At 41.3% G+C, this 20256-nt stretch overlaps 1 protein-coding gene across 4 annotated transcripts in view; it reads left to right on the top strand.

The window, feature by feature from the left end:
• LOC116946953 (ephrin type-B receptor 1-B-like) overlaps window positions 1–16599 on the top strand; it is a 179859-nt gene extending 163260 nt beyond the window's left edge. For all 4 annotated transcript variants that reach the window (XM_032962245.2, XM_032962247.2, XM_032962246.2 and 1 more), the window contains exons 14-16: window positions 3584–3777; window positions 8803–8958; window positions 10657–16599. In XM_032962245.2, the coding sequence (XP_032818136.2) occupies window positions 3584–3777; window positions 8803–8958; window positions 10657–10765 (459 nt within the window). In that variant the 3' untranslated portion in view covers window positions 10766–16599. The remainder of the gene's footprint in view (window positions 1–3583; window positions 3778–8802; window positions 8959–10656) is intronic.
• The last annotated feature ends 3657 nt before the right edge of the window (window positions 16600–20256 follow it).

Raw genomic sequence — 20256 nt, 5'->3', positions numbered from 1 at the left:
TGTGTGTGTGTGTTTGACCTGTGCTGACACTGAGAGGGTAGCACAATCAAAGTGTCTAAGAACCGGGGAGGATGGATCTCTGAAAACCAAGAGATTTAACTTAATTTTCCCTCCAAGTTAGCCGTGCTTAGCTCGTGTGGCTAGTCGCTAATGCTCTCACTCCTCTTTGCTCAGACCGCCTGAGTTTTTGGTTTGCTTATCCAAAGATCCCAAGCATAGCAAAGCTTAACATCTCTCTCTGAGTGACGTTACTGAGCAGGAATTTTCTGAAGAAGAAGAAGAAGAAGAAGGGAAGAAGAAGAAAAAAATGCAACAGAAAAATACGCCTGATACTGCATAGGCAGTGGTGCACAAGCACGACTAACAATCACTCAACACGTATGTCAATCGCACTGCTTAAAAAGGGAGAGAGAGAAAAACATAATAGGTTCGATTTCGGGCAATGGGCGTTTTTCATGGCAGAGATGTGATTTTTATTGTGGGGAGATATACATAAATAGTTCTTTTTTAATATTGCGTTTTTTTTATCAATGCCTTTTACATTGCGACCAAGACATAAAGGTGACACCAGTTGCATTTACACATTTCTATTGAGGAAAGGATCTGAAAGTCCTCCGATGGAGACTGCGAGTTTTAAACTCCCTGCTGGTCCCTTCACACCTGTGAAAATAGACGCACGTTAACGTGTAGCATGTCTAACTAATGTTCTACGAGAACAAAAAAAACACGGGAAACACATCACCGTTCAAGCCGCTGTTTATGTAAAACAATTATCGTAATATTTTACAGCCTTCTGTAAATCACCGCTGTGGACGAAGGACTTCCCACGTCGTCTTCATCCTGGAGATTGTTTTGACCATACTAGGCCGTGCTCATCAATTCGTGTGAGCTCAAGGGAGGTGCCCATGCCCGATTCAGACATCGCTCTCCACTGATGGTAGCCTTGGTCAGCGGAATCAAACTCAGGTCACCTGAGGTTGACAGTGCAGTGCGCAAACCACCGCACCACCGCTCCACCCACTCTTTACACATCGGCGGTTTGCAAAAAAGTGCTCGGAACCATTCCGCGGTGAGCCAGACTTCCCTGGGCTACCACCATTTCCTTTCTGCCTATTAAAGTGCCCCAACGTGAGTCCAGGTGTCACTGAAGTATGTGCACAATGGCAGGGACGCGGCCATGCTTTGGAAGTCGGGGGTGCCCTGTGAACGCGGTGTTTCCCAGTGGCTAATTGGTTCCTTCACTGGGAGGATCCACGAAATTCTGCCTCCCATTTTTTTCCTCGTCCCACTGCACGATAATCAGGTCACAAATCTATGCACCTACTAGCTCCTGCTTCGGTGCATAAACTATTGTTTCAAAGCACTAATGTGTACTTAAAGGTTCTGTCGTCAGCTTAATCGGTGTTTATTTTTACGTAAATGCCACCATCCACAAGCTTTATCATTCATTCATCGAGCATTTTCCCGTGGGGCTACGCCTTTGCGGATGTATAAAAGTCCCCCAAATTTTTTTGTGGGGGTCTCATAGTTAGATACAAACATTTTCGGGGTAATCGCACACACACACAGCACCCACATTAGCCTTCTCCCCTGCACAATATCCAGCCCAATATCGCTTCGGCTCAGACAGTCAGAAACAAATAAACGCCTCGCCACCGTCTGTTTACGAAAGACTCCAAAGATCTGCGGTGTGCGAATCCGACTTTGGGTCAGGCTCTACACACGTACGTCACCTCTGGGTCACGGCTGTCTGTGTAGAAGTCACCGATCTGGCTGTGAAATGTGAAACGAAGCATTTTTTGGAGTGGGAAATGCTACCTGTTAATTGATCCAAATATTTCCACGAATATATATAAAGACAAAGATATCCCCGTATAGCCTTAACAGACTGTCGGGGCAAGTGTTAGCGAGTAGCACCTATGAAGGCCGGAACGGGGGGTGGGTGGCCAGTACCACTCCCGTTTGTCGCTCCAGTGGCGATATTTACACACCACACCAGGTACTCATTTGAGGCTGTGTCGACCTAGGGCAGGCCCAAGACCGGTTCAGATAATCGTCACTGATCTTGGCCGTGAGTGGAAATAAAACTTGGGTCCCTGGGTTAATATAAATGAAGATAGTTATTCTTAATGTTGTAAGCCTGTGTTTATTTATTAAATTCCAGATTCTCTAAGCTGATGATTCATGGCAAGCTGACATCTCTGAAAAAGAGCTTTATAGATCATCGGATTCCTCCAGTATAAATACATTTTCTGATTATGATAGTGCCGAACTTGTGGGCAGTGGCGACTCTGTATTTTAATGGCACAAAGTTATTTTGCAAGAATTGAACTCTGGCAATCCAGCATTGCCTCCAAAAATCACATGTATATGCCATTGTAGTTGCAGTAGTTCTGTTTTTAAAGTTTGTGTTATTAACATGATAAAATAAGAAATTGATTTGGAATCATCGTTGTTATTTTTGACTACTTTAGAAACGGATACAATTTAAAAGCCAATTGTCAGCTGACGTCATCGATGCCTTCTTAAATAAACAATTATGGTATTTTAATTTGCTGAAACATAAGTGCAAATGCTCCTTTGATGTGCATAACATGAATAACTCTATAATTTATTGATGTACTTTTTTATCGATATTTTTCTAGGATATAAAACAGCTGCTGTATCACAAGATGTAATTGTCCTCCTCCCGGCACAAATGTATTCATAATCTACTTATGTTTTAATAACATTAATGGCGAGACCATCTTTCATGCTTTTATTTGATGTAAATTGAGTTTTAAAGCATTGCCTTTGAACTTTTCCCATTATGAACTATCATTTGTAATATGCACATATTTTCAATGGGGGGTGAAATTCGTTTGTTTGAAATAATACATAAAAGTATCACTGGTTAGGTACCTGGTTACAATTTCGACCTGTTTAATTGTAGATTCTGTGGATTTCTTACAAAATCCTAAACGTAATAAGGCAAGATAAAAAATAAAGAAAGATCATCCGTATAAGTCAAGAATACGCACACACGAAGATTAATATACTACATTTGGTAAAATACACGATGGTAACAAGTGGTGTTGGCGAGCACACATTGTGACTCTCACAGCACATGCATAGTTGCCATTGGCAGCACTCTGGCAGGCAACTTTTTATCTTTAACGGCCTGGTGTGATGTGTCTCACACCACGCTAGGTTGATCTGACCACTAAGGGGATATCCAGGGTAGGCTCAGATGCTACTTACTGATCGAAATATTCCTGGAGATGAATCATATTTGCAACAGAGCTCCCCTTAATGTATGTTATTACTCATAATGTTCACCATCAACGTGAAATTAGTGTGCATTCATATGCGTACGAAGCAGAACACAGGATGCGTGCGCTGTTGTTTTTTTTATAAATAAATTGTCTTCTCCATGCTCTGGGCAGGGGAAGATGTTCAGGCAGATTTAGGCAGTCGCTACGCGTTTAACTCTACTGCAGCTGCCAGGATATGGCATAGGACTGAAGGTGTTGGCGCATGTGGCATCGGTGACTTTGCCCGCGATGAATTCTCAATGCTGATGATCCTCTGTGTTGCTCTGCAGGTGATTAATGCCATCGAGCAGGACTACCGGCTGCCGGCACCCATGGACTGCCCGGCCGCCCTTCACCAGCTCATGCTCGACTGCTGGCAGAAGGAACGCAATGAAAGGCCCAAATTTGGCCAGATCGTCAACACCCTGGACAAACTCATTCGCACGCCGGCCAGCCTCAAGACCGTCGCCTGCGTCACACCGGGGTCAGTTTCCATTTGAATGTTTACACTTACAGGGAATGCCCATTCTCAACCGTTCTCTATCCGCTGCTAGCTACACGGCGCTGTGGTTTTGTTGCACACCCCCCGCTCACCCCTTTGTGGATCTTTGTTAAGCGGGGTTGTATTTCTACGGGTGAAATATCCTGCCCGAACACAAGCATGCTTTTTTTTTACCTCTCTCTCGCGTGTTTTTTTTTTTTTGGGTTGTGCCATGCGTTTGGCACGATGTTTGATGTTTCGCCGCACATTCTGGGAGCTTCTCCAGGATCAAAACTGTGCCAGAGGGCTGCACAGCACAGCTGTATTGCTGTAAAGCACCCTGGAATAAGGCGCTATATACATCCATATAAGATAAGAGCTGTGAAAACACACGTTTCTAAATGGTGATTGTGATATTCTTAGATTATTTATTGTCCTCCAATCACTGCGTCTCCTTTTATATCTTAAGTTATTTATTGAGTTTATGAACCAATTGTTCTCTGTGTGGGTTGTCAACTCTTGAACATTCCGATCGTTCAGGGGCATATTCTGACCTTCTAAACGACTATTTATAAATACACGAATGCACGCATTCGTAAACATTGAGCCTTTGTCCCAGGACACTTTGACCAAACTGCAGTAAAACAACTTTGGCTCCTCAGCTCCTGGATTGTAACCAAAATAATTGTAACGGTCTGGCAAATGACAGCTTATTTACAGTATTTTGTTACCAAAGTGGTGGAAACTATTTGTCCTTTTTTTCTTCTCTGTGTAATAAAAAAAAGGAACGGCTTTTTTTTTTTACGACTTGTTCGCTTTGTGGTGCCAGACGCGAACTAAACATGGTGAGAAAACTCTCGACTAATCTTCCAGCGAGCTTACGAAACCAAATTCCATGCCGCAGCCTTTCCCCTCCCTCTATTTTATTTCCGCGTCTCAACGACAGTACAGGGATCGGAGTACACAGACAGCGGGAAGAATGGTACTGGCCAGCCGTGACCCAAGAATACGTCGAAGGAAAGCCAAGGCAGGATGAGGTTGACAGAGGAGATGGATACGAGATGGTACAAGGAGAAGCGGAGGAGAGATAGGGGGAGGGGTGTCCGGAAAGATTCCACAGCATCCATAGCCACATCATTGCTTAAACCCTGTCTATGGACGGGCAGAAGAGAGAGACACTTGCAAAGTGTTGAACACAATGGTCCTCGCTTTTGCCCTGCTCTCGAGTTTAGCTATCAGCTTTAGTGTCCTCTTCGCAGGCGTATGCGTGAGCACTGTTAAACGAGGTATATGTGCAGCCCCCTTGTCCACACGTTTTCTGTTGAGGGCCTACTCGCACGCCGTGCGGGTGTTATGGATTATTTGACCGTGCTTCACGCTGGTAAAGTGCTGCCCGGTGAGCTGCCCTGGTCTGCAACGGTTTAGCAAGCCGATCGCGATGTTTAGCAAGAGCGTGGTTGAGAAGTTTGTAATAACAGTAATTCAGTAATTTGCTTCCCTTTGTCAAACCACTGCTGGGTGAAGGCCTTCCCATTCCATGTGGGTCACGGGAGTTGTTTGACCATACTTTACCACACTGGTCAGTGCATGTCGGTGAAGTGGGAGGCTCGGGGCTAGTTCAGATATCGCTCACCACTGCTTTTTGCCATATCAGGGAATGCATAACGCACAGTGCTAACCACTTTTTCCACCCATCACTCCAGCCACGTATATAATTTAAAGTCATATTACTATTTAAATAGCATTATGGTGCCTTATTTTCGAACTTTAAATTAAGTTTCGAATTCAGAGAGATAATTGCTTTGTGTGTTGCTTCATGTTTTAATGGCCTTGCGAGATTACGGTTTTATACTCGCCAGGCCAGTTGATTAAATATATATGTATAGTCAAAGAGAAGATAACTTCTTACTCACTTATAGTTGATTACAAGTAGCTATGCAAGCACCATATAAATATTGTATTGGGTGTTCTAAAGTAAGCCTGTTTCTTTGATAATGCAGTACAAGCCTGGGGGAATTGCAAACAGTCTGAAGCCAAATAGATTTTCAGTCGACTTTGTTCATTCTGCAGTCTGGTACCAGCTGTCAGACTTGGAACTGCTATAAGCGACATATGCCTTGTGTAATTATAATCTTATGTTCATAATAAAACTCAGAGATGAAGGGGAATGTTACTGATTGGTAGAACATTATCTGGCCCAAAATTGAGGTAGCCTTGAAGACTTGTTGAAGGATGACTTCATTTTTAGCCATGCACATAACATTTACATTAGGCTGAGGCTTTTGTTGCAGATGTTTGCTTGCTTAGGGCCTCGGTGGCTCTTTTTTGGCGCTAATTTTCTGTCTGCCTTAAGTGGATTTTAAGAAGTATTACGCAATGTTAACCTGGCATTGTTTTTTTTTATTTTAAATTTAACAGAAACTAATTGACAGGTTTCACCTTGCAACACACCTAGCCTCCTCCCCACCACCTCTCATTCAACCCGGCCAAAATCAACCTTGTAATCGCTGTACACCCGAATCGCCTAAATGTAATTGAGTTTCATGTTAAAAAGTCGTAATAGTAATTCCCCACCCCCCCCCCCCCCCAAAAAAAATATTTAAAAAAAAACACTCTGCATACACCTGGTGCTAATTTTTTAATTAACTAATTGCCTAATTACACACACACACACATATGATTTTGCTCATATGTGTTATTGCACACCCGGTTAAGAGGGAACAGGTTATTCCCAAGAGGGGCAGCTGAGAGACCAGACCGGACGTTATCTGATTTCCATCACTGGGAGAGGTCATGTTTCTTAGTTTTGTGCTGTGCGGGAGTGGGGAGCCATAGAGGATGTGGGCTGCACAATCACCCGCTTGTGTAGACACGCAGCATTTAGGACCCACCTGTCAATAACAGCCTGCCCGCCCGCCCACCCCACTACCACCCCCACCCACCCCACCTTTACTTTTAATTAAGAGATGTATTTTTTTTTTACTTAATCACACCATGGATAAATTACACTTAAATTAATCTAAAAATGTCACCCTGGGCACACGTCGAAACTTTTTGTGTGTGTGTGTTATTTAAAAAAAACAACGCGCACGTACTACGTGGGTGTCCTCGTGGAGTGACTGGTCCTTGCCATAGGAATGTGGAGTTTCTGGCATTTGTTTTAGGGCTGCCATCGGAGAGGACGTCCCATTGCTCGTTTGAGCGTGAGGACACGTCTGCGTGTTGTCCCGCATCGATGTCCGATGTTTCACACCACATGTTGGGAGCTTCTTCAGGAACTGTGTTCCTTTAGAAGCTCTGAGCAATGCAGCGAAACGCCGGACATTATTCCAAACATATGGTAAAACCCATCGGAGAGCTAGCTATACAGCACAACGATGAAAACGTACATCGTAGTACATACAGCACGTGCTGATGTATGTAATGTATGTTCGTGATTCTATATTATAACCATAATAATTACATTAATATGGAGTACAAACATATATAGTGTTTGCCATGAATACATCCGATGGACGAGACTGGTGATGGAATGGCAGTGAAAAGGGGGGGGGGGAGAGAATGTCCCCAAGAGTACGACCACCGCGGAGATGGAGCGATAAGATCAGTTCACGCAGGAGTGAGATGCTGACGACAGCACTGCACCATGAAGGATGTTGATAGCGTAGGGAGACCTTCAACCAGTGGTTGATACAAATTGATGACTGATGATGATGATGGTAAAATATTATAGAATGCAATGTTAAGTATGGAAAGGTTTATTCCTAAAATCTGAGCAGTAAGTGTGCACCATTAAAAAAATGCATCTTCATTAAGTAAAGCTATATACACAAATAATATGAGGCTTGAGTATGGGTGAACAGTTTTTTTTATGCTAATGCACTGTAAAATAATATAATATTTCTTTGAAAATAGCATTTTAATGATAAAGCATCATTAGTAGCTTCAAAGTCATGCAGCGCACACGGATAATTTAATTACAATTTTGCTGATTTGAGAACCAAAAGGAAGTCACGTTGGAAGTGGAGCACCGTGCTTTTTATTTTGGTTCAGTGCAGGGCTGCACAGAGATGACTGGCTTTTTTTGGTAAATCAACAACCAATTAAAACTCAAATATAAAAAAAAATTAAAGAAAAGAAGTTCAGTCTCAGTGTAGTTTTTTTTTTAAGTGTGAGCACTGGAATTGGGCAAAAAAAGAAAATAGCTAGCTAGCCGTGTTCTTGTTTGCTACTTTTTTTTGTTTCATCGTGAACAAAGGTACATGTGTATAAAAGGTTCTTCTTCGGACTGCGGTTTTTGGTGATTATCTCCATAATGAGGTAACAGAAGCCATGGCTGATAAGAGATGGCCAGCACTTGCGAGGTCAGGCCATAGATATACCAGATAGGCCCTCGCCAGGCTGGTTTGTAATGCATGCCTTGGCAGGAAATAAAAAGTGAAGCTGGGTTTGACCCACAACATTTTTTATTTTGCCCATTCATCACTGGCTCACAACATCTTCGTTTACCTTGAAAATATACGCCTATTTTTTTTTATTCTTCAGTTATTTGCATTCCCTTTCCATTGCTAAAATATATGCCACCAACAAGAGAGATGCTCTGAATTACAAGAGCTACCACCCTATTATCTTTGCAACTTCGTACCTGTCTTAAATACAGATCAAATAATGCACAATATTCACAATAAATTGTGCAAGAAAAGTATTTAGACATTTTGGAATTACGTGGTTTTTTTCCCCATTTCACCTTTTAATGACCATATTACCTAGCCAGACATTCGGTCAGCACAGAAGGCCAACATGATAACACAGAGGGTCTCTCTAGAGCCCCCTTTTGTGTAGGCCCTTCTGTCAGCAGCGGTGTGATCGAGCAATGTTAGGGCTGCACCTTTACCAATGATCATGCAGTATTTAACGACATCTAAAAATAGGCATGTACCCTTCATGTCGCCGATGTTCTGTACTGCGAGATGGGGTGAACGTGACAGTGAGAGCATCCTTATTGACATGCCATCGTTGCTATTGCAGTATCTCACAGCCACTTCTGGACCGGTCGGTGCCTGACTTTGCCAGCTTTGGCTCGGTGGATGAGTGGCTGGATGCCATCAAGATGGGTCGGTACAAGGACAACTTTGCCAGTGCCGGCTTCACCTCCTTTGACCTGGTCTCCCGCATGACTGCCGAGTAAGTTTCGACCTTGCCTAAAATGAGAAAAATTTAATATACACAGCAGTGATTACACAGATGTATCACGTTTGATTTTAACTCACGTGTTTTTGAGAGGTGGTTTCTCTCTCAAACAAACACGGGGTTGTTGATCATCTCCCGCTGACAATCATGAGCCAGTGGTGGAAATTCCACATTCCTTTGGTGTGGGTGAGGTTATCTAAAGGACGTCCACTGTTGACTTTCCCTCCCAAGAAGTGCTTCTCTGTTTATCAACCCCAAATGGATGAATGGCTGAGTGGGACCCCCAACTGGGATTTGAACTCACACCCTTCCATTGGAGAGCTACACACACTGACACTGCCGCCCAACGCAAAGAGTCTTAGGTTACATCAAGTACATTTGCATTTTTTTCCCGTTGCCGCACAATTTTAGTAATTTGTGAGTATGAAACAAAGGCCTTTCCTGGTTCTACATTAAGTTGGACAACTATCTCGTTCAATCTAGGTACCGAATGTTGTATGTCTTCCGCATTCTTCCAACTGGTACCTGCAGAGCACCCGCTATTGAATGAGCTGGGAATATGTCCCCTTAAAGCCACGTGACATGAAGTCACATGGAATCATCAATTTTGGGACAGTGAGGGTTATTTTTTTCCATCGTTGCAATCATCAGTGACAGGTCCCAAGCCATCAAACTCACTACACACGAGAACCCTTATACAGCGAGAGGGCAGCATTCATTTTTCACTTGTCTGCCCCTGGGGCTCAACTCAAAGTTTTTGGCTTAGTACTGTGACATAAGCATTAACCCCCTGAGTCACCCAGCCACTTCCAATAGAAGGTCATATTATAAATGACACTGGGGTATGAAACTAGACATTCATCTTTTGAGTTGATAGGTATTAAAGCGCTCATAGTATTGGTATGATACAACATACACACGCAAACACGTGCGCACACACAAATACACGTGTGCATTTAAAAAATATATATATTTGCGATAGCACAGCATCCGATGGGTTCCACGTTGACGTCTTGCTTTTGCCAATGTCACATGGAGGGTCACAAAGCGGCGCTTGCAATGATACTGAAAGGCAATGACAAATATCGATAAATGTGAGGGTGCAGAAGAAATTGGATGTGATGTGCTCTGAACCACATTGGCTGCAGTGTATCTTGTTTGTCACTTTGATGTATTGTGTGTGCTTTGATGGCTGCAAAAGGACACTCGCGTACAGCGCATTGCTGCCTGGCAATTACGTCTTCTGCAAAAGCACTCCATTTTAGGAGAATGCGTTCCACACAATCTTTACTTATAATATTTACTTGTTTCTTCCTAGGTCTGCTTAGACTGCCGATTTCACCGATAACTTACCCGATTGAAAATGTCTACTTTCACTGCTTATCACCGTTATGATGACTTCCTTAGTTAGGTGTTTCATCAGTTATATTCTCACTAGGGGTTTAGGATGTTCCTCTCAATGGATCCCCACCTCTGATAAAAATAACAATATAGAGCCTTATTATGTACTTATTTATAGTAATCCAAAAGGTCTTGCTCCTTAAATATAAAGAACCTGTCATGTAAATCGTACCTGTGAGCTCTCCTCTGTGTACAGCAGTTACCTGGAGCAGAGAGACACGTGGAAGCTATTCCAAGAGAATCTAACAAAATGTTTTCATTGCTTTTTTATTTTCTGTATAATCCCCTTAGGGACATCTTAAGGATAGGAGTTACCCTGGCTGGACACCAGAAGAAGATCCTCAACAGTATCCAGACAATGAGGGTGCAAATGAACCAGATTCAAACGGTGCAAGTCTGAGGACATCAAAGCGGATTTCCTGAAAAGAGAAATTTGAAGAGCCGGCGGAAATCTGCTTTGTGCCACTGGCGGATGCCACGATGAGACACTTCCAAAATCAATTGCAGTACATTTATTTTGATGTCAACAGATGTGCCATGATGGGAAAATGCACACATCTGAGCTAAAGACATTCACTAAAGCGTACAGAAATACATCCGGCTGTTAAACTGAATACACTTGATCACGTCACCGTTGAGATCATTCATGAAGGCACCTGTGAGATCATAGTACTTGTTTTTTTTGTCCCAGCTGGAAAACATCATCTGTGCGGTCTTTGCTCATTACGTGACATCGTCTGGACTTTCTTTTGTGGTTAATGTCATTAGTGACGTTGATGTGTGATAGATGTCAAGACTGAGATCTTTCAGAAGATTTCTTTACCATCTCAAGAACCTTCCATGTACAACCGAGAACTCTCATTGGGGTTCTTTGGAGGGCGTTCAAAGTCACAGATGCATGTATCAACGCTTTATAATATTTCACCAATATATAGGAATTAAAAATAAGTAAAAAAAAAACACAAATAATCCGAAAAAATATAACAAAAAAATACAAATGGTTTTGTTTATCAGTCTTCAAGTTACTTGCGAGCAGGACACTTCAATGGGACCTCTAAAAGACCTAATTGTGGAAGGTCGTAGGTGAAGCATTGTTTAATGGTGTCTCCAAAGGACAATTCCAGAGGAAGGACGTGCTGCTGTACGACACAGGAGCAAACGAGCGGCAACGTCTTCGCTGCACGAGTGCATTGCGCGTGGGTGCACGGACGCGTACACGCAGGGGAGAAGGGTCTGCTCTGGCCGCGTTGGGCGTCAATGCCGTTCCGCTAAACGTCAATCCTTAGGCAATGAAGCAAAGAGAGATGCAACAACTCCAGAAACAATGCTGTCCGCAGCAGCTGCTTAGAACTCGGTTGATCAACTTCGCCGACAAGCGGCTATTAATATTGCTGCCTAATTATTATTGTTATGATCGTTTGGCTTTTGAGTTCAAGGTCAAACATGTCACAACTGCACCAAGTCGTCGTCTCCTAGTTTATCATTGCGAAATAATACATTTAGCTGCAGAGTTTCCTTAAACATTAGTCTTCATATTGAAGATCTTGTTTAATAATATTCTTTTAGCTTGCTAGATTTTTTTATTTACATTATCTGTTACATTTGAATCATATAACTGCAGGAAAAATGTTATGTTTTAGCCTTTTAGTACTGTATTAAATGTATTATTTCTTGCACGTTTTTAAGGCACTGCGTTATGTAGTGGCTGGTATCAACAATAAAACAAATATTTTTGTTCTGAAAACTCTTTACGTCCAATTAATAGCGATGAGAATAAAATGCAAACGTTATGTATGTATATTTTCAAACATCTGTCTTCGCATGAAAAGAAAATTCGCAGCAAGGTTCCAACGTAACAAGTACAAGGTTAAGATGCCAAAAATATTATTATGCTTTGATGCATAGGAGAGGAAAAGAGTGAGAGCGAAAGGATATTTTATCAGAGTACTTGGAGCTTAATTCAGTATAATACCCTGCCAGAAGTATGTCTAATAAAAACACATTGGTTTATGTACATTTTCCATGACCGACCGCACATTATTATGAAGAAAAAAATATCAATTGTAAAAATAAAAATGTACCCTCTGCTACTCAAACTTTATCACACAAAGTTATGATAGTATGTCAGTGTCCCCAGAAGGATATCACTGACTATTCTGACCAAATTGCGAAAAAATATTATTCTAAATTATAAAAAGCTTAAACTGATGCCTACCTTCAATTCACACTGAACTCTGCAAGCTTCTAGACGAGAATGTTGTTGAAACATGAACGATGCTGACTGTGAGTATGTAACATACTCAAACGGCGTACCACAGAGCGGTTTAAAGGATAGTCGCCTCAATTCGTTAGTTTCTCAATCTGCTTGTCCTGGCAGCAAATTGAGTAGGGTGGTCCAGACCTTCCTTTCCCTGGCGACGAACTCCAGCACTACATTGCTATAGACTACTACACGATACACTACACTATACACTGCACTACGATACACAGACTCTAGCTCTTCCATGGGGAATTCCCAGGCGTTCTCATGCCGGCCGAGCGACACCGTCCCACCAGCGTGCCCTGGGCCACCTCTGGGGTCTTTGCCCATGACATCTGCTATGGAAATCGAGGACACTGCACCGTGAATGCGAGACAAACTATGAAGGTTGGATGTGGAACCTTTTTTGGTGATTGAATTCAGCAACCGTTACAAGTGCCGTCTTACGATGGCCCTTGCTAAAAGTTGAAAATATAATTGTATCTGTCAATTGCAGATTTCATTTACAATTATTCTGCAGCTGTAGGTTAACAGACAGACGGACATGTGTAATAAAACATCCATTAATTCAAACAGATTTTGGTTCTGCGTCTATATTCAGAGAAAACGTCACCGAGTACTCTCTGTTTTCATGAAGGCTTTCCATTGGATCGACTGGACGTAATCTTGGTTGTGCAGACTTTAAGAGAGATGCCAAAAGTGGAGTGTCATTTTCAGTTGTAATTGAAAAAAAACTGTAGTGTTCATAATGTGTGCTGGTATTTAACAAGCGTCATCTTAAGCCGGGTCTTACACCTGAGCCATCAAACAGCGCCAGTTGTTTGCGTGCAACTGACTTGAAAATGCGTATCTCTCCTAGCAAGTTGAGCAAACTGATCGCTCAGAGTGGAGACCGATTTTTCCGATTTCAAGCGATCTGCTCAGCGATTTTGTTGATCGCTCAGGTGTGGAGGGGGCTTTAGAGGGGAGAAGGGGGGGGGGGGCTGTGCTTGGTTATTCCTGCGATATCTCTCTGCGACCTCTGTAGGTTACCTACAACTGGAAGTCTGAATGCCGAATCGCGATTTGGGTTATTGCTCTTGTGCCACTTGCAAATGCTTATATTCTCGCAATAATTTCACGGCTGTCAGTGTGTATGTTGATGACAAATAATAATTTGTAGCCTGTTCTGTAGCTCAGATTGACTCTTCCTTAGACAAATTGTTCTTCTGTCCGATAATTTGAATGACACAAGACGTTAGGTCTCATTGGGGTTTATTTTGTAATAATTTATTTCGTTCATATTTTAGTGGCAAATATTTAGTTGCCTGTGTAGATAATTTCTGAAATAACAAGATGCTTTTTTTTAATCTTGTTATTTTTATTTATTTTTTTTGCCACTAACTTATTTGTAACCTTTGCATGAGGCACTGCAAGCGTTTTAGAGAATCCAGATTACAGCGTTTTTGTTCACATGAATAAAATGTTGTAAGATTGTAAAGAAAACCTATCCATATGAACCTTCTCTGTGTTATACTGTCAAATAAACATGAATTAGGAATTCACAAGTGTCATTCCTAGGATGTTCTCTACTGCCTTTTTCTCCACTTCTCAGACTTTGAGCACTTACATTGACAATGGCAATTACAGCAACAACTCTATGCCCTTTAGTTTTCCTTATTTTTGCCCAAGCCAGTGAATAGTGTAAGTTGTTTTCTTACCAATGGCGTGTATTTTATTTATTTAATTTGGCTTTTGTGCCTGCTGAGAGCCATCCAAGTTGACTTGTACTTCAGGCAAATGTGAAACTTGACAAAATAGTAGCCTGGCAAGTGACTTATCACCCACTCTTAAAGTGTGACCCATACATTAGTGCACGGTTTCCCAAACTCCAGTCCACACGATCCATACACTATGCTACGTGTTTACCAATTTACTCCCCATTCAAATACGAGTAAACTTGTTTCCACGCTGCACGGGCCCGATGATCGTTAAACACGGTTCCACGTGACACGCACAAAGCAAATTAAGGCTGTTGAGGTAATCATCGGGCACGTGCGGCGTTGAACGAGTTTAACTTATTTGAATGGGGAAGCACATTGGTGAATGTGAGAGAGAAGTCGAGTGGTGTGGCTCGTAAGAGTTTTGAGAATCCCTGCATGAGTGGCTGCCAGCAACATTTATTGCTAACAAGTCTGTGAGGGAAAACCATTATGCATGAGTTGCTTTGCCTGTCATGAAAGTCACATGCTCAAAAACCGTGGTAGATTAATAATAATGAAGCGTTTGCTAACTCTTTTTGGAGAGGGATTGGGGGGGGGGGAGGAATTTGGCATGAATTATTTTATTTTTTTCAATGTGTGTTTATTAAATTTTGAATTATAATGAAAACTAAACATGTTTTCGATGGGAAATGCAAGGTTGATTCGTGAGGTGCAAAACTGTTCATGCAAGTTAAGTTTTCTTTACAAATTCAACATGCCCTCAGTTAAAACGTTACACCATTTGTGCCGTATTTAGTTAACGGGAATTCCTTGCAGGGATCAAAATGAATAACATAACATTTACTGCAAAATCGTTTAATGTATGTTACACTTGTACTTTTAATATGTGAGCACATATGAATCGGTAATCATCTAAAAGTCTTGTCACTTTAAAGCATACATTACAACAACTTTAAACATTTTTAATCTTTTGTGTGCTCTTCGTATGTAGAGTTTGATCTAAATGCTTGGGTGACATGGCTGCAGTGTTATACCAAGTGTGGCACACAGTGCTACATGTACATTAATACGCCTTGATCAAGTCAACTTTTTTTAACGTTAATCGTCAGTATGTTAACTCAGTATACCAGAATGCATTGCGGTACAGAATCCTATGTCTACCTACCAGTAGATATACTTATTCACTTACCCTGCAAGGATTGTCCCTTTCCCCAGCTAAGAAGTTTCGGTTTTTTTGGTTTGTGTGTTTTTTTTTGTGAGCTTTTGAGAAACGGTTGTGGGAATCCCATATAATTCTCTAATGATTATAGTGTTGTCGTGACAACTGCGAAACCCTGATCTAAAATAGCTAATAGATAGTTGCGTACAATTGGAAGCCCCTAAATTGAGAGTATGAAAATCATTATAGAAATAAAATATTACTGAAAGAAGGCCCCTCTGGTCATAGAAGTCGTTTTACCATACTTCACCATGCTGGTCATCGGCCGATAAATAAACTCCGGTCACCAGGTTCACAGGAATGTGCACGAAACCACAGTGACATTGTAATTATTAAAGCTTTTTTTCTTACAATTCTTGTGGAATCCAGTCATGCAAAAGCCGTTCACTCTCACGGTAAAGATGTTTCAGTTTCATTTATTAGGTATAACCCTGTGAGCCATGCGGCTTTTGACTCGGGTGCAGCTTCTCAGACGTCTATGGGAATCGACACATCTGTGTTCTTAAAATCTTTCAAAAAAATCCCGATATTCCACGAGACAATTGAAAGCTGGGATTTTTTTTTAATTTCTTTTGTTTATGCAGTGCTTGTTATGAAAAAAAAACTTTGAAAAATGTAAAAGTCAAAACAATGGAAGAGGAGAAACATCAACAATTCTAAGTGCAGAGGCATTGACTTGTAAATGTTGTACATTATCGTTAATGTCATGTTGTGGTAGTCAGTTTTTGGAAGGCATGATGTATGTCTGTGTGTACTAATTATGAACTAAAGTCAGACATTTGTGTTTTAGATAACATGGAAGTTCAGTGCACTGTCTTCCAATCACCACTTGCTTTTATGTACAAAAAATATATGGTTTTTAATTTTTGTGCACACAGTATTTTTGCCCACATGTTTTAATTTTGGGGATTTTTTTCTTCTGATATATATTTTGTGTGCGTGTGTGTAATTGTTGTAAGTATTTTTAAAATATTTGCTGCTTCCACAAACATTTGTAGGAGTTATAAAACTTTTGAAATTTAAAAAAATAATAAAATAAGTAATAAAAAACACGTTGTTGTCTTCTCACTGATCACATCGCACGCATCCTACATTACACGTGTTGCAGCTCGCCAAAAGATTACATCTGTTTCATTTTTTCTATTTTTTCATATTCTACTTTCAACTCTCCATAACCTCTGGGTATGGGTTGTTTTTATCCCTCCACCTAATGCACACAGGTTTTTAGCTGGTGTAATCTTTTTGGAAAGAAAGCATTCATATTATTGTAACGATGCACATGATCATAAGGCTTCTGATACATACTTATTTGTGGCCTCACCATTTTAGTTGAGAGTGAGAAAGATCTCACGATTATGTTTTTTTGGCAGAGGAAGAAAAACAAAATACGTCTTATCAATGCCTTCAGGATTACTCCCGTTTATGGTCACGAATCGTGACACCGGACTTCCAGGGACTCCTTTCCCCTGTGCTTCCCCAGTCTGCATTTGTTTTTTTTCTTTTAGGATTTGGCTTTCCTTTGTGACAAACGTGGTCTGTTTGTTTGACTTGGCATACACAAGCACGGGGAAGGGCCTCCTCGGAGTCCAACTTTATATTTGTGGCATGCTTCACAATCAGGTCCACGGAGTTTTAAAGAGAAACTATATTTTTTTTATTTAAAGCTTTCGTGACTGCAGTAATTCATATTGTTAGCTCTTTCGGTAAAGTCACGTTGAAGGGAAACAATAAAATACATATAAAACAATAAACATTCTCACGACGTTTCGACCATAACGGGAACGGTCATCATCAGGTGTTGGTTTTTCACACCTGATGATGACCGTTTGCGTTATGGTCGAAACGTCGTGAGAATTTTTATTGTTTTATATATATTTTATTGTTTCCCTTCAACGTGACTTTTCCGAAAGAGCTAAGAATTAAGAAACTATATTGTGTGTTTTTTTTTCTGTTGGACTTTACAGCAATAAAATTGGCGTAGTGTGCAGTATCCCAAATTGTGCACGACTCTTTGTACAGTGCACAGTACTTTCTCTTGCCACATAACATCACGCTTACCGGGAAACACTGGATGCTGAGCAGCAGTGCCTCACTTTTTGATTCGTCTGGTTTCACTTGCCTTGCAGAGGAATGCCCACCACTGGTTTAGACTAAATCATCGCCTCAATATAAAGTGATCCTGGTTTATCAGGAAATGCATGCGAGACAGAGAATACCGACGAACTATCCTCCCAGTGCAGATTCGCATCAGAACAATTGCACTGCAGATGTGGCGATCCCGTTCCAGCGATGCGCCAACAAGAATATCCCACCGTTGCGACCGCGATCGCGAATCACAACCCATGCGGCGACACTGTCCACTTTGAGCATCTGCTGCCAGCATCTTGCCGTGACCACGAGGCCACTCCCGAAGCCGCCTTCCGTCTAACTCGCCAACCTCGACGTAACCGTAGGAACGCTGCCGCTCAACTCCCCGCGATACAAAAGACGAAGACCCAGTCCAAGGTTCAGTCTTTGGTCCAACTCTTGAGAAGTCTGCATGTGTATATATATATAGATTCATTGTGTGGTACTTCATATATCCCTTGCATTTCAAACCTGCCACACTGTTGGGGACGCGACGACAGTGTTCATTAATTTGCCACCGCGTAAACTTGGCTTGCGAGGGTAAATTACAGGAAAAAAATACCTCGATGTATACAAAGTTCAATAGAAACAAAACTGTTGAACTTATTTTAGAAGATAACTTACGATGTAGTTTTGACAGAGAAAATGTATATGTCAGGCCCAATCATTTGTGTTCATTTAGTCTTCAAGGTCATTTATTTAACCACTGCCAAGTATCAATTTGAGGGATGGGAAAAATAAATAAATATATACGTATACGGAAAGGTCAAAATGTCGATGTAATGACCTAATGATTGTGAAGCATCATGGAGCGGTAAGGTGAGATTTAAACAGATGGTGCAGGCTCACAGGTTATACCAATGGATGATAGCTCTTGCCTCATGATGACGTATTGTCCTCTACAAAAAGCATCTTCAAGGATGTTATGGATTAATTGATTGATTGAATGAGTGATTTGTTGGTTTGGTGTCCGACCAAACGGTACATTTTCCAGGTCAGTTCAACTGACAATGAGAGCCCCAGTGCTGTGAAAAATGTGTTCAATTGCCAGCTGCGCAGACCTCTCTCAAGTCTGAGTCATATTGACAGAAAGTGTGATAGCTGTTTTACAGCGTAAATATTATCAGCAGAATGTACAGTACTCTAAACGATTTGATGTGTTCTAAGAGCGATCCTTGATGATGCGTAGCAATACATTTCGTTAACGAAGTTGGTGTGTACGTCTTGTGCCGTATCATCAAACAACGGTGCTTCTCTCATTTCAACGGTGCTTAGAATGGCTTGCCACGTGCTAAGTTCTCTTGTTGCACATTCCACACGCTGTCCACCGCATGCCAATTCCAATTCAAGATATTGCTCAAGTAAGTGTGATCCTTTATCTAAGAACAACTATTTCTAAATCATTTGTCCATGGTTATAGCGTTTGCAGGTTTTTAGAACCGTGGGAGGTGAGGTAACAAAAACATTATTAATAATGATAACCTCTGACCTCAGCATCACCCTTTCGTAGGACATTACATGTTCCATATATGATGTTTGTAAAATGCCAAATATTGGCTGTTATTTTTTTAACAAAAGGAACATTTAAGTTAAAGCAGAGAAAAAGGGAGGCAGAGCAGGAAAGTTATTAGCAAACTATTAGCAGTATAGAGAGAGTGCCACAAATGTCTCAGAGTTGTTTCCAAAAAATCTAATAAATAAAAAATATACATACAAAAATGTAAGCCTTTTGTAATTACTGCTGACACTTGCATGCCCCAATGCAGCCAGTATGAGGATATACACATGTTGGCAATTAAAGTGTGGAAAGTTCCACTTTCTCAAAGATTTTCAGGGCTTTTTTTAACCGACTCAGATCTGGGCTCAATAATGGATCTTCATCGGCCAGTTAAAGTGTGTGCCGTATCATGGATCGCAGCGATATTCAGTGCAAGTTCACTTTGCAAGATACCTTTGCAAAATCAATGCTGCCCAATCAATATGCTAATCTATTCCACAATCTTTTTCAATTATTTTTTTACTTGTAATTGATAATATATTATGCAGAACATATACTGTCTTGATAAATTGACTCATTTTAATGTAAGCATCTTCGTATATTTTTTTAGTAGTTATTTTATCATATTACATTCGTACAAGTACATCATAAACAATTCTCATTTCCATGGTTTTATGTGTCAGTGAAAATTGTAGAGGTTAATTTATTTAGCACAATGTTCTGCAGTCCCAGCGATGCAGGCCCTGTTGTTGACCATGCACACGATTGGAAACTGGTAACCGAACTTGTCCTGGGCCACCCTTAGGTCAGCTTAGCCTAAAACACATGTGCATGCGTACATACCGTGTGATTGTATCAGTCTAATGTTGGGTGAGGGCTTTCGCGTTCTTTTGAGTCATGGTGGGTGTTTGACCATACTTCACCATATTGGCCAGTGTGGGTGTTGATGAAGGTTGGGGACCCAGCATTGTTTCTGATATCACTTGCCCCCAAAGTTGGCCAAGGTTGTGAATCAAATTCAGGTGTCCAGGTTCATACCAGCGTTGCGCTGACCACAATCTCACCACTCCACTCGCACGTAGTG

This window comes from Petromyzon marinus, chromosome 28, assembly GCF_048934315.1.
Source record: "Petromyzon marinus isolate PM22_M1 ecotype Great Lakes invasive population chromosome 28, UKy_Petmar_22M1.pri1.0, whole genome shotgun sequence".
Classification (NCBI taxonomy): Eukaryota; Metazoa; Chordata; class Hyperoartia; order Petromyzontiformes; family Petromyzontidae; genus Petromyzon; species Petromyzon marinus.
The sequence above is the reverse complement of the archived record's forward strand: the minus strand, read 5'-3'. Positions and strand labels throughout refer to the sequence as shown.